Here is a 13,619-nt window from a genome sequence, read left to right as displayed (position 1 = left end):
TTGGACGATATCTTGGTACTAGCTCAGTGTTTACATACTGCAGAATCTCACACGAGTCAACTAGTGTTGTTTCTTCGGAAACATGGTTGGAGGATCAATTTACCAAAAAGTTTCTTGATTCCTCAGACAAGGGTCACCTTTTTAGGCTTCCAGATAGATTCAGTGTCCATGACTCTGTCTCTAACAGACAAGAGACGTTTAAAATTGGTTGCAGCATGCTGGCACCTTCAGTCTCAGTCATTCCCTTCAGTGGCTATGTGCATGGAAGTTTTAGGTCTCATGACTGCAGCATCGGACGCGATCCCCTTTGCTCGTTTTCACATGAGACCTCTACAGCTTTGCATGCTGAATCAATGGTGCAGGGATTATACAAAGATATCACAATTAATATCCTTGAATCCCAATGTACGACACTCTCTGACATTGGGGGATAGATCACCATCGTTTAGTTCAAGAGGCTTCTTTTGTTCGGCCAACCTGGACTGTGATCACAACAGATGCGAGTCTTTCAGGTTGGGGAGCTGTTTGGGGATCTCTGACAGCACAAGGGGTTTGGAAATCTCAAGAGGCGAGATTACTAATAAATATTTTAGAACTCTGTGCAATTCTCAGGGCTCTTCAGTTTTGGCCTCTGCTAAAGAGAGAACCGTTCATTTGTTTTCAGACAGACAATATCACAACTGTGGCTTATGTCAATCATCAGGGTGGGACTCACAGTCCCCAAGCTATGAAAGAAGTATCTCGGATACTTGCTTGGGCGGAATCCAGCTCCTGTCTAATCTCTGCGGTGCATATCCCAGGTGTAGACAATTGGCAGGTGGATTATCTCAGCCGCTTTACATCCAGGGGAGTGGTCTCTCCATCCAGATGTGTTTTCTCAGATTATTCAGATGTGGGGTCTTCCAGAGATAGATCTCATGGCCTCTCATCTAAACAAGAAACTTCCCAAATACCTGTCCAGGTCCAGGGATGTTCAGGCGGAAGCAGTGGATGCACTGACACTTCCTTGGTGTTATCATCCTGCTTACATCTTTCCGCCTCTAGTTCTCCTTCCAAGAGTGATCTCCAAAATCATCATGGAACAGTCTTTTGTGTTGCTGGTGGCTCCAGCATGGCCACACAGGTTTTGGTATGCGGATCTGGTTCGGATGTCCAGTTGCCCGCCTTGGCCACTTCCGTTATGGCCGGACCTACTATCTCAAGGTCCATTTCTTTCATGTAAATAGCAAGAGTCCATGAGCTAGTGACGTATGGGATATACATTCCTACCAGGAGGGGCAAAGTTTCCCAAACCTTAAAATGCCTATAAATATACCCCTCACCACACCCACAATTCAGTTTTACAAAGTAAGTTTGTGCTTGATTCTACGTTGATATGCGCTTCGCAGCAGGCTGAAGCCCGGTTTTCCTCTCAGAGTGCAGTGAATGTCATAGGGATGTGACCCCTCTAGGGCAGGGGTGTCCAAACTTTGCTCTCCAGAGGTTTTGGAACTACATTTCCGATGATGCTCAGCCAGCATTTTATCTAGCTGAGCATCATGGGAAATGTAGTTCCAAAACCTCTGGAGAGCAAAGTTTGGACACCCCTGCTCTAGGGGATCTATTTCATAGGTTCTCTGTTATCGGTCGTAGAGATTTCTTCTCCTACCTCCCTTTTCAGATCGATGATATACTCTTATATACCATTACCTCTACTGATTCTCGTTTCAGTACTGGTTTGGCTATCTACTTTATGTAGATGAGTGTCTTAGGGTAAGTAAGTCTTATTTCTATTTATGACACTCAAAGCTATGGTTGGGCACTTTATATGTAAAGTTCTAAATATATGTGTTTAAACTTATATTTGCCATGATTCAGGATAATCAGTATTCCTTCATTCAGACTGTCAGTTTCATTTTTTTGGGAAAATGCATTTAAATTTATTTTTTCTTACCTTAAATTTTCAATTGACTTTTTTTCAAAAAATTGCGGGCTGTTAGGCTCGCGGGTGCAGAAAATGCTTCTATTTATTGCGTCATTTTTGGCGCAAACATTTCGTAATTTCCGGCGTCATAGTTGGCGCCGGAAATTTTTACGTAATTGCGTAATTTTTTACGTATGTGTATTGCGGACGTTTTTTTGGCTCCAAAAAATATGGGCGTCATTCTTGGCGCCAAAATGTGTGGGCGTTATACTTAGCGCCAAAAATATGGCCGTTATTCCTGGCGCCATTTTTTTTCACACTGTCTCAGTCTCACTATTCAGTTGCTTCTGGTTTTCTAGAAGCTTGTTTCATTTTGCATTTTTTCCCATTCCTGAAACTGCCATTTAAGGAATTTGATAATTGATAATTTTGCTTTACATGTTGTTTTTTCTTTTACATATTGCAAGATGTCACTACCTGACCCTGGATCAGAATCTACTTCTGGAAAGACGCTGCCTGATGTCGATTCTACCAAAGCTAAGTGCATTTGTTGTAAACTTTTGGTAACTGTTCCTCCGGCTGTTGTTTGTGATACTTGTCATGATAAGCTTTCAAACGCAGATAGTATTTCCATTAGTAATAATCCATTACCTGTTGTTGTTCCTTCAACATCTAATGTTCAGGATGTTCCTGTTAATGTTAAAGAATTTGTTTCTAAATCTATTCGGAAGGCTCTGTCTGTTATTCCTCCTTCTGCTAAACGTAAGAGGTCTTTTAAAACTTCACATATTTCAGATGAATTTTTAAATGACCGCCATTATTCTGACTTATCTATTTCTGATATGGATCTATCTGATTCAGTAGATTCTATCTCAGATATTGACACTGATAAATCTTCATATTTATTTAAGATGGAGTTTATTCGTTCTTTACTTAAGGAAGTGTTGATTGCTTTACATAGGGAGGAGTCTAGTCCTCTTGATATTAAAACTACTAAGCGTTTAAATGCAGTTTTTAAACCTCCTGTGGTTATTCCAGAAGTTTTTCCAGTTCCTGATGCTATTTCAGAAGTAATTTATAGGGAATGGAATAGTCTGGGTACTTCTTTTACTCCTTCTCCAAGGTTTAAGAAATTGTACCCTTTGCCATCTGACAGATTAGAGTTTTGGGATAAAATCCCCAAAGTTGATGGGGCTATTTCTACTCTTGCTAAACGTACTACTATTCCTACGGCAGATAGTACTTCGTTTAAAGATCCTTTAGATAGGAAGCTTGAATCCTTTTTAAGGAAGGCTTATTTATGTTCAGGTAATCTTCTTAGACCTGCTGTTTCTTTGGCTGATGTTGCTGCAGCTTCAACTTTCTGGTTGGAGGCTTTAGCGCAACAAGTGTCAGACCATAATGTTTATAGCATTATTAAACTCCTTCAACATGCTAATAACTTTATGTGTGATGCCATTTTCGATATCATTAGAATTGATGTCAGGTACATGTCTTTAGCTATTTTAGCTAGAAGAGCTTTATGGCTTAAATCTTGGAATGCAGATATGACTTCTAAGTCAACATTGCTTTCTCTTTCTTTCCAAGGTAATAAATTGTTTGGTTCTCAGTTAGACTCAATAATTTCAACTGTTACTGGGGGGGAAGGGAGCCTTTTTACCTCAGGATAAAAAGTCTAAAGGTAAATATAGGGCTGCTAATCGTTTTCGTTCCTTTCGTCAGAATAAGGAACAAAAGCCTGACCCTTCCTCTAAAGGAACAGTTTCCGTTTGGAAACCTTCTCCAGTCTGGAATAAATCCAAGCCTTTTAGAAAGTCAAAACCAGCTCCCAAATCCACATGAAGGTGCGGCCCTCATTCCAGCACAGCTGGTAGGGGGCAGGTTACGATTTTTCAAAGATGTTTGGATCAATTCGATTCAAAGTCTTTGGATTCAGAACATTGTTTCACAAGGGTACAGAATAGGTTTCAAGGTAAGACCGCCTGTGAGAAAAAATTTTCTTTCACGCATTCCAGTAAACCCAGTGAAGGCTCATGCGTTTCTGAAATGTGTTTCAGATCTGGAGTCAGCTGGGGTAATTATGCCAGTTCCAGTTCTTGAACGGGGCCTGGGGTTTTATTCAAATCTGTTCATTGTTCCAAAGAAAGAGAATTCTTTCAGACCGGTTCTGGATCTAAAAATATTGAATCGTTATGTAAGGATACCAACATTCAAAATGGTGACTATAAGGACTATTCTGCCTTTTGTTCAACAAGGGCATTATATGTCCACAATAGACTTACAGGATGCATATCTTCATATTCCAATTCATCCGGATCACTATCAGTTCCTGAGATTCTCTTTTCTAGACAAGCATTACCAGTTTGTTGCTCTTCCTTTTGGTCTAGCTTCTCTCTGTAATCAGGGAGCAGGGTATTGCGGTATTTCCTTATTTGGACGATATCTTGGTACTTGCTCAGTCTTTACATTCTGCAGAATCTCACACGAATCAACTTGTGTTGTTACTTCAAAGACATGGTTGGAGGATCAATTTACCAAAGAGTTCCTTGATTCCTCAGACAAGGGTAACCTTTTTAGGTTTCCAAATAGATTCAGTGTCCATGACTTTGTCTGGGTTCACATCCCAGGTGTAGACAATTGGGAAGCGGATTATCTCAGTCGCCAGACGTTACATCCGGGCGAATGGTCTCTTCACCCAGAGGTATTTCTTCAGATTGTACAAATCTGGGGGCTTCCAGAAATAGATCTGATGGCCTCTCATCTAAACAAGAAACTTCCCAGGTATCTGTCCAGATCCAGGGATCTTCAGGCGGAAGCAGTGGACGCGTTGTCACTTCCTTGGAATTATCAACCTGCTTATATCTTTCCACCTCTAGTTCTTCTTCCAAGAGTGATTTCCAAAATCCTAATGGAGCGTTCGTTTGTACTGCTGGTGGCTCCAGCATGGCCGCACAGGTTTTGGTATGCGGATCTCGTTCGGATGGCAAGTTGCCAACCTTGGACACTTCCGTTAAGGCCAGACCTTCTATCTCAAGGCCCATTTTTCCATCAGGATCTCAAATCATTAAATTTGAAGGTATGGAGATTGAACGCTTAATTCTTAGTCATAGAGGTTTCTCTGATTCAGTGATTAATACTATGTTACAGGCTCGTAAATCTGTATCTAGGAAGATCTATTACCGAGTCTGGAAGACTTTCATTTCTCCTACATTGGTGTGTCCGGTCCACGGCTTCATCCTTACTTGTGGGATATTCTCATTCCCTACAGGAAATGGCAAAGAGAGCACACAGCAAAGCTGTCCATATAGCCCCCCCTCTGGCTCCGCCCCCCAGTCATTCTCTTTGCCGCTCTGAACAAGTAGCATCTCCACGGGGATGGTAAAGAGTATGTGGTGTTAGTTGTAGTTTTATTTCTTCTATCAAGAGTTTGTTATTTTAAAATAGTGCCGGTTTGTACTATTTACTCTACAACAGAAAGTGATGAAGATTTCTGTTAAAAGAGGAGTATGATTTTAGCACTAGTAACTAAAATCCATTGCTGTTCCCACGCAGGACTGTTGAAACCAGAGAACTTCAGTTGGGGGGAACAGTTTGCAGGCTTATCTGCTTCAGGTATGATCAGTCACTTTTCTAACAAGACACAGTACTGCTAGAAGACTGTCAATTTTCCCTTAGGGGATAGGTAAGCCATTTTCTTAGACTCAGTTACAGAATTAAGGCTTATATCTTGGGCTCTATGCTGGTTGACACTATTGTGGGCTAAATCGATTGATTTTTATCATATTTATTTGACATTTGGAGTGTTTGATAAACTTTGAAACACTTTTGGGGACGTTTATTTGCGCCTGGCAGTTGGTTAGACGCCTAATCTTGTCAGAAAGGCCCCTTCACTCTGGAATGCAGAGGGAGGAGGCCTCATTTTCGCGCCTCAGTTGCGCAGTTACTTCTCTAAGACAGTGCATGCAGCTTCATGTGAGGAGGTCCAGTGGCTTAGAAAAGGACTCGGAGAGGTTTATTTCTGTTGTTAATAACCCCTAAGGAAGGTAAAAGCCGCAGCAAAATCTGTGGCAGGGACTGTAGTGTGTTTTAACCGGTCAATTGGGATTATTAGCTCCGGTTTGGTCATTTAAGGGTTAAGAGACTTGAAATTTGGTGTGCAATATGTTCCGGACCCCTGGGCACTAGAAATTGTCTCTCAGGGGTATCTTCTAGAGTTCAAGGAACTTCCTCCAAGGGGAAGGTTCCACATGTGTCGCTTATTTTTAGACCAGATAAAGAGACAGGCATTCTTACATTGCGTAGGAGACCTATTAAAGATGGGAGTGATACACCCTGTTCCAACAGCGGAACAAAGTCTGGGTTTTTACTCAAACCTGTTTGTAGTTCCCAAAAAAGAAGGAACTTTCAGACCAATTCTGGATTTAAAAATTCTAAACAAATTCCTCAGAGTTCCATCATTCAAAATGGAAACCATTCGGATGATTTTACCAACGATCCAGGAGGGTCAATATATGACTACCGTGGACCTAAAGGATGCATACCTGCATATTCCTATCCACAAAGATCATCATCAGTTCCTGAGGTTCGCCTTTCTGGACAAACATTACCAGTTCGTGGCTCTTCCGTTCGGTTTAGCCACTGCTCCCAGAATTTTCACAAAGGTGCTAGGGTCCCTTCTAGCGGTCCTAAGGCCGAGGGGCATTGCAGTAGCACCTTACCTAGACGACATTCTAATTCAAGCGTCGTCCCTTCCCAAAGCAAGGGCTCATACAGACATTGTTTTAGCCTTTCTCAGATCTCACGGGCGGAAGGTGAACATAGAAAAGAGTTCCCTGTTTCCGTCCACAAGGGTTCCCTTTCTGGGAACAATAATAGACTCTGTAGAAATGAAGATTTTTCTGACAAAGGTCAGAAGGTTAAAGCTTCTAAACGCTTGTCAAGTTCTTCAATCTATTCCTCAGCCCTCCATAGCTCAGTGCATGGAGGTAATAGGACTAATGGTTGCGGCAATGGACGTGGTTCCTTTTGCTCGAATTCATTTAAGACCATTGCAACTGTGCATGCTCAAACAGTGGAATGGGGATTATGCAGACTTGTCTCCCCAGATTCAAATGGACCAGAAAACCAGAGACTCACTCCTCTGGTGGTTGTCTCAGGATCACCTGTCTCAGGAAATGAGTTTCCGCAGACCAGAGTGGATCATTGTCACGACCCACGCCAGTCTCTTAGGCTGGGGCGCGGTCTGGGACTCCCTGAAAGCTCAGGGTCTATGGTCTTGGGAAGAGTCTCTCCTCCCGATAAACATTTGGAACTGAGAGTGATATTCAATGCGCTCCTGGCTTGGCCTCAACTAGCGAAGGCCAAATTCATAAGATTTCAGTCGGACAACATGACGACTGTAGGGTACATCAATCATCAGGGAGGGACAAAGAGTTCCCTGGCGATGAGAGAGGAATCCAAGATCATCAAATGGGCGGAGGATCACTCCTGCCATCTATCTGCAATTCACATCCCAGGAGTAGACAACTGGGAAGTGGATTATTTGAGTCGTCAGACTTTCCATCCGGGGGAGTGGGAACTTCATCCGGAGGTCTTTGCCCAGTTAATTCAACTATGGGGCACTCCAGATATGGATCTGATGGCATCTCGTCAGAACTCCAAGGTTCCACGCTACGGGTCCAGATCCAGGGATCCCAAGGCGACACTAGTGGATGCATTAGTGGCGCCTTGGTCGTTCAATCTAGCTTATGTGTTTCCACCGTTCCCTCTCCTTCCCAGGCTAGTAGCCAGGATCAAACAGGAGAAGGCTTCGGTGATTCTAATAGCTCCTGCATGGCCACGCAGGACTTGGTATGCAGACCTGGTGAATATGTCATCGGCTCCACCATGGAAGCTACCTTTGAGACAGGACCTTCTAGTTCAAGGTCCATTCGAACATCCAAATCTAGTTTCTCTGCAACTGTCTGCTTGGAAATTGAACGCTTGATTCTATCAAAGCGTGGGTTTTCGGAATCTGTTATAGATACTCTGGTTCAGGCCAGAAAACCTGTGACCAGGAAAATTTACCATAAGATATGGCAAAAATATATCTGTTGGTGCGAATCCAAGGGCTACTCATGGAGTAAAATTAGGATTCCTAGGATACTTTCCTTTCTCCAAGAGGGTTTGGATAAGGGTTTGTCAGCTAGTTCTATAAAAGGACAGATATCCGCTCTGTCTATCTTGTTGCACAAGCGTCTGGCAGCCGTGCCAGATGTACAAGCGTTTGTACAGGCGTTAGTTAGAATCAAGCCTGTCTACAGACCTATGACTCCTCCATGGAGTCTAAACTTAGTTCTTTCAGTTCTTCAAGGGGTTCCATTTGAACCTTTGCATTCCATAGATATTAAGTTACTATCTTGGAAAGTTCTGTTTTTTGGTTGCTATTTCTTCTGCTAGAAGAGTTTCTGAATTGTCTGCTTTGCAGTGTACTTCACCCTATCTGGTATTCCATACAGATAAGGTAGTTTTACGTACCAAGCCTGGGTTTCTTCCAAAGGTGGTTTCCAACAGGAATATTAACCAGGAAATAGTTGTTCCTTCTCTGTGTCCGAGTCCAGTTTCGAAGAAGGAACGTTTGTTACATAACCTAGATGTGGTTCGTGCTTTAAAATTCTATTTAGAAGCAACAAAGGATTTCAGACAGACATCTTCTTTGTTTGTCGTCTATTCTGGTAAGAGGAGAGGTCAGAAAGCTACTGCTACCTCTTTCCTTTTGGCTTAAAAGCATCATCCGATTAGCTTATGAGACTGACGGACGGCAGCCTCCTGAACGAATTATAGCTCACTCTACTAGAGCTGTGGCTTCCACATGGGCCTTCAAGAATGAGGCTTCAAGAATGAGGCTTCTGTTGAACAGATCTGTAAGGCAGCGACTTGGTCTTCTCTGCATACATTTGCCAAATTTTACAAATTCGATACTTATGCTTCTTCGGAGGCTATTTTTGGGAGAAAGGTTTTGCAAGCAGTGGTGCCTTCCGTTTAGGTTACCTGACTTGTTCCCTCCCTTCATCCGTGTCCTAAAGCTTTTGTATTGGTTCCCACAAGTAAGGATGAAGCCGTGGACCGGACACACCAATGTAGGAGAAAACAGAATTTATGTTTACCTGATAAATTTCTTTCTCCTACGGTGTGTCCGGTCCACGGCCCGCCCTGGCTTTTAGTCAGGTTTTGAAATTTTTTTATTTTCTGTACACTACAGTCACCACGGCACCTTATAGTTTCTCCTTTTTCTCCTAACCGTCGGTCGAATGACTGGGGGGCGGAGCCAGATGGGGGGGGCTATATGGACAGCTTTGCTGTGTGCTCTCTTTGCCATTTCCTGTTGGGAATGAGAATATCCCACAAGTAAGGATGAAGCCGTGGACCGGACACACCATAGGAGAAAGAAATTTATCAGGTAAACATAAATTCTGTTTTCTTGGTGTTCTTCACATAAATTCTCTTGGCATTCTTTTAGAATTCCTAGAATTTTACAATTTCTTCAAGATGGTTTGGATAAAGGTTTGTCTGCAAGTTCCTTGAAAGGACAAATCTCTGCTCTTTCGGTTCTTTTTCACAGAAAGATTGCTAATCATCCTGATATTCATTGTTTTGTACAGGCTTTGGTTCGAATCAAGCCTGTCATTAAGTCAATTTCTCCTCAGAGTCTCAATTTGGTTCTGAGGGCTTTACAGGCTCCTCCGTTTGAACCTATGTATTCTCTGGATATTAAATTACTTTCCTGGAAAGTTTTGTTCCTTTTGGCCATCTCTTCTGCTAGAAGAGTTTCTGAATTATCTGCTCTTTCTTGTGAATCTCCTTTTCTGATTTTTCATCAGGATAAGGCGGTGTTGCAGACTTCATTTAAATTTTTACCTAAGGTTGTGAATTCTAACAACATTAGTAGAGAAATTGCTGTACCCTTCATTGTTTCCTAATCCTAAGAATTCTCTGGAGAGATCTTTACTTTCTTTGGATGTAGTTAGAGCTTTGAAATATTATGTTGAAGCAACTAAAGATTTCAGGAAGACTTCTAGTCTATTTGTTATCTTTTCTGGTTCTAGGAAAGGTCAGAAGGCTTCTGCCATTTCTTTGGCGTCTTGGTTAAAGTCTTTAATTTATCATGCTTATGTGGAGTCGGGTAAATCCCTGCCTCAAAGGATTATGGCTCATTCTACTAGGTCAGTTTCTACTTCCTGGGCTTTTAGGAATGAAGCTTTTGTTGATCAGATTTGCAAAGCAGCAACTTGGTCTTCTTTGCATACATTTACTAAATTCTACCATTTTGATGTTTTCTCTTCTTCTGAAGCAGTTTTTGGTAGAAAAGTACTTCAGGCAGCCGTTTCAGTTTGATTCTTCTGCTTATAATTTCAGTTTTTTTCATTATAGATTAAAACTTTTTGATTTGGGTTGTGGATTATTTTTTCAGCGGAATTGGCTGTCTTTATTTTATCCCTCCCTCTCTAGTGACTCTTGCGTGGAAGTTCCACATCTTGGGTATCTGCTATCCCATATGTCACTAGCTCATGGACTCTTGCTATTTACATGAAAGAAAACATAATTTATGTAAGAACTTACCTGATAAATTCATTTCTTTCATATTAGCAAGAGTCCATGAGGCCCACCCTTTTTTGTGGTGGTTATGATTTTTTTGTATAAAGCACAATTATTCCAATTCCTTAATTTTTTGATGCTTTCGCTCCTTTTTTATCACCCCACTTCTTGGCTATTCCTTAAACTGAATTGTGGGTGTGGTGAGGGGTGTATTTATAGGCATTTTAAGGTTTGGGAAACTTTGCCCCTCCTGGTAGGAATGTATACCCCATACGTCACTAGCTCATGGACTCTTGCTAATATGAAAGAAATTAATTTATCAGGTAAGTTGTTACATAAATTATGTTTTTTCCCATCAGGATCTCAAATCATTAAATTTGAAGGTATGGAAATTGAACGCTGAGTTCTAAGTCATAGAGGTTTCTCTGACTCAGTGATTAATACTATGTTACAAGCTCGTAAATCTGTCTCTAGAAAGATTTATTATAGAGTTTGGAAGACTTACATTTCATGGTATTCTTCTCATAAATTCTCCTGGCATTCTTTTAGAATTCCTAGAATTTTACAGTTCCTTCAGGATGGTTTGGATAAGGGTTTGTCTGCAAGTTCCTTGAAAGGACAAATCTCCGCTCTTTCTGTTTTATTTCACAGAAAGATTGCTATACTTCCTGATATTCACTGTTTTGTACAGGCTTTAGTTCGTATTAAGCCTGTCATTAAATCAATTTCTCCTCCTTGGAGTCTTAATTTGGTTCTGAAGGCTTTACAGGCTCCTCCATTTGCGCCTATGCATTCTTTGGACATTAAACTTCTTTCTTGGAAAGTGTTGTTTCTTTTGGCTATCTCTTCTGCTAGAAGAGTTTCTGAGCTATCTGCTCTTTCTTGTGAGTCTCCTTTTCTGATTTTTCATCAGGATAAGGCAGTTTTGCGGACTTCTTTTCAATTTTTACCTAAGGTTGTGAATTCTAACATTAGTAGAGAAATTGTTGTCCCTTCCTTATGTCCTAATCCTAAGAATTCTTTGGAGAGATCCTTACATTCTTTGGATGTGGTAAGAGCTTTGAAATATTATGTGGAAGCTACTAAAGATTTCAGGAAGACTTCCAGTCTATTTGTTTTATTTTCTGGTCCTAGGAAAGGTCAGAAGGCTTCTGCTATTTCCTTGGCTTCTTGGTTGAAACTTTTGATTCATCAAGCTTATTTGGAGTCGGGTCAGGCCCAGCCTCAGAGAATTACAGCTCATTCTACTAGATTAGTCTCCACTTCGTGGGCTTTTAAGAATGAAGCTTCAGTTGATCAGATTTGCAAAGCAGCAACTTGGTCTTCTTTGCATACATTTACTAAATTTTACCGTTTTGATGTATTTGCTTCTTCGGAAGCAGTTTTTGGTAGAAAAGTTCTTCAGGCAGCTGTTTCAGTTTGATTCTTCACTTTTGTTTTAAGTTTTTTTCTTTCAAAAATTAAATAAACTTATTTTTGTGGGTTGTGGATTAATTTTTTCAGCGGAATATGGTTTTTATTTTTTTCCCTCCCTCTCTAGTGACTCTTGAGTGGAAGACTCCACATCTTGGGTATTGATATCCCATATGTCACTAGCTTATGGACTCTTGCCAATTACATGAAAGAAAACATAATTTATGTAAGAACTTACCTGATAAATTCATTTCTTTCATATTGGCAAGAGTCCATGAGGCCCACCCTTTTTATGGTGGTTATGATTTTTTGTATAAAGCACAATTATTTCCAAATTTCCTTTGTTGATGCTTTCTACTCCTTTCTTTATCACCCCACTGCTTGGCTATTCGTTAAACTGAATTGTGGGTGTGGTGAGGGGTGTATTTATAGGCATTTTGAGGTTTGGGAAACTTTGCCCCTCCTGGTAGGATTGTATATCCCATATGTCACTAGCTCATGGACTCTTGCCAATATGAAAGAAATTAATTTATCAGGTAAGTTCTTACATAAATTATGTTTTTGACTAGACTGTCGCTTTAATAGGTGCATAATAAAAAGACAGTGCTTTAGCACTTACTCAGAATTTTAAATAAACAGTAGATCTTTTTCACCCATTTGTCGGCCGTCTTTGTCATGTGGCACCCATCAGACAATCGCTATACTAGTATACACTATGAACATGTGCACATGCTCAATAGGAGTTGGTGCCTCAGAAAGTGTATATATAAAAAGATTGAGCAACATTTGATACACAAAGTAAATCGGAAAGTCTCTTAAAATGTTCTATCTAAATCATGAAAGTTTAATTTTGACTTTAGTGTCCCTTTAAGTTACTTATAATGATTTTGTTTTCTTTAAGATAACCTGTGGATATAGTGATGTTGAAGATTTGTCTTTGTTTTGTTTCCCAATAAGTTAATCAGAAATATGGAGCTGGTTATCCAGGTGCTTGTAAACATTAATTACCGTTTCTTTTTGTATTCACAGGTTTGATGCATGTCCATAACAAGCTGGTTGATCCCTTGCACAGCATAAAGGAAAAATCATATAGTGACTAAACTACATGAACGATAATTGGGATTCTCCAGTTCTCCTGTACTGTAAAGAATGAGATCATTTATGTGGTTTCTCTCTAATCAATTTAGTGCCAAGAACACTAATATTTTGCCAGTTCTTATTAGTGACCAAGTTGACAAGTGTATTTTCAACAACACATGCAATATCAATGTTGGAATTGCATTGTATACCAATAATTGTTCTGGAAATAGTTGTGCAGCTATCTTTATATGTGTATCACTGTTTGTAACTTTCTATATAGATGAAACTACTATTTTCTTATTTCTGACCCAAAGTTCAATTTAGATGTAGATGCTATTTTATATTATATATATATATATATATATATATATATATATATATATATATATATATAATGTGGTATTTGATATATTGTGCTGTTTTTAAATATTTTACATATACAAAGACAAATTATCATTGTTACACAATGTCTTGGATGTGCATGTGTTGTGAGATCACTATATAAACACTTTTTTGAACTTGCTGATGCCTTTTATCAACATATAGTGTTAAAGGGACATGAAACCCAATTTTTTTTTCTTTCATGATTCAGATAGTTACTTTGCTTTTCAACAAAGGGTAACAAGAAAACTAATAACATTTGATAATG

The 13,619-nt window shown here is 40.1% G+C and overlaps 1 protein-coding gene across 1 annotated transcript in view; it reads left to right on the top strand.

Moving 5' to 3' along the window:
- The window catches only part of GNPDA1 (glucosamine-6-phosphate deaminase 1), a 129,473-nt gene extending 116,274 nt beyond the window's left edge, over positions 1 to 13,199 (top strand). The window contains exon 7 of the mRNA XM_053717167.1: positions 12,920 to 13,199. Within this exon, the coding sequence (XP_053573142.1) occupies positions 12,920 to 12,990 (71 nt within the window). The 3' untranslated portion in view covers positions 12,991 to 13,199. The remainder of the gene's footprint in view (positions 1 to 12,919) is intronic.
- Positions 13,200 to 13,619: the final 420 nt, after the last annotated feature.

Source organism: Bombina bombina, chromosome 6 (genome assembly GCF_027579735.1).
Source record: "Bombina bombina isolate aBomBom1 chromosome 6, aBomBom1.pri, whole genome shotgun sequence".
Classification (NCBI taxonomy): Eukaryota; Metazoa; Chordata; class Amphibia; order Anura; family Bombinatoridae; genus Bombina; species Bombina bombina.
The sequence above is the reverse complement of the archived record's forward strand: the minus strand, read 5'-3'. Positions and strand labels throughout refer to the sequence as shown.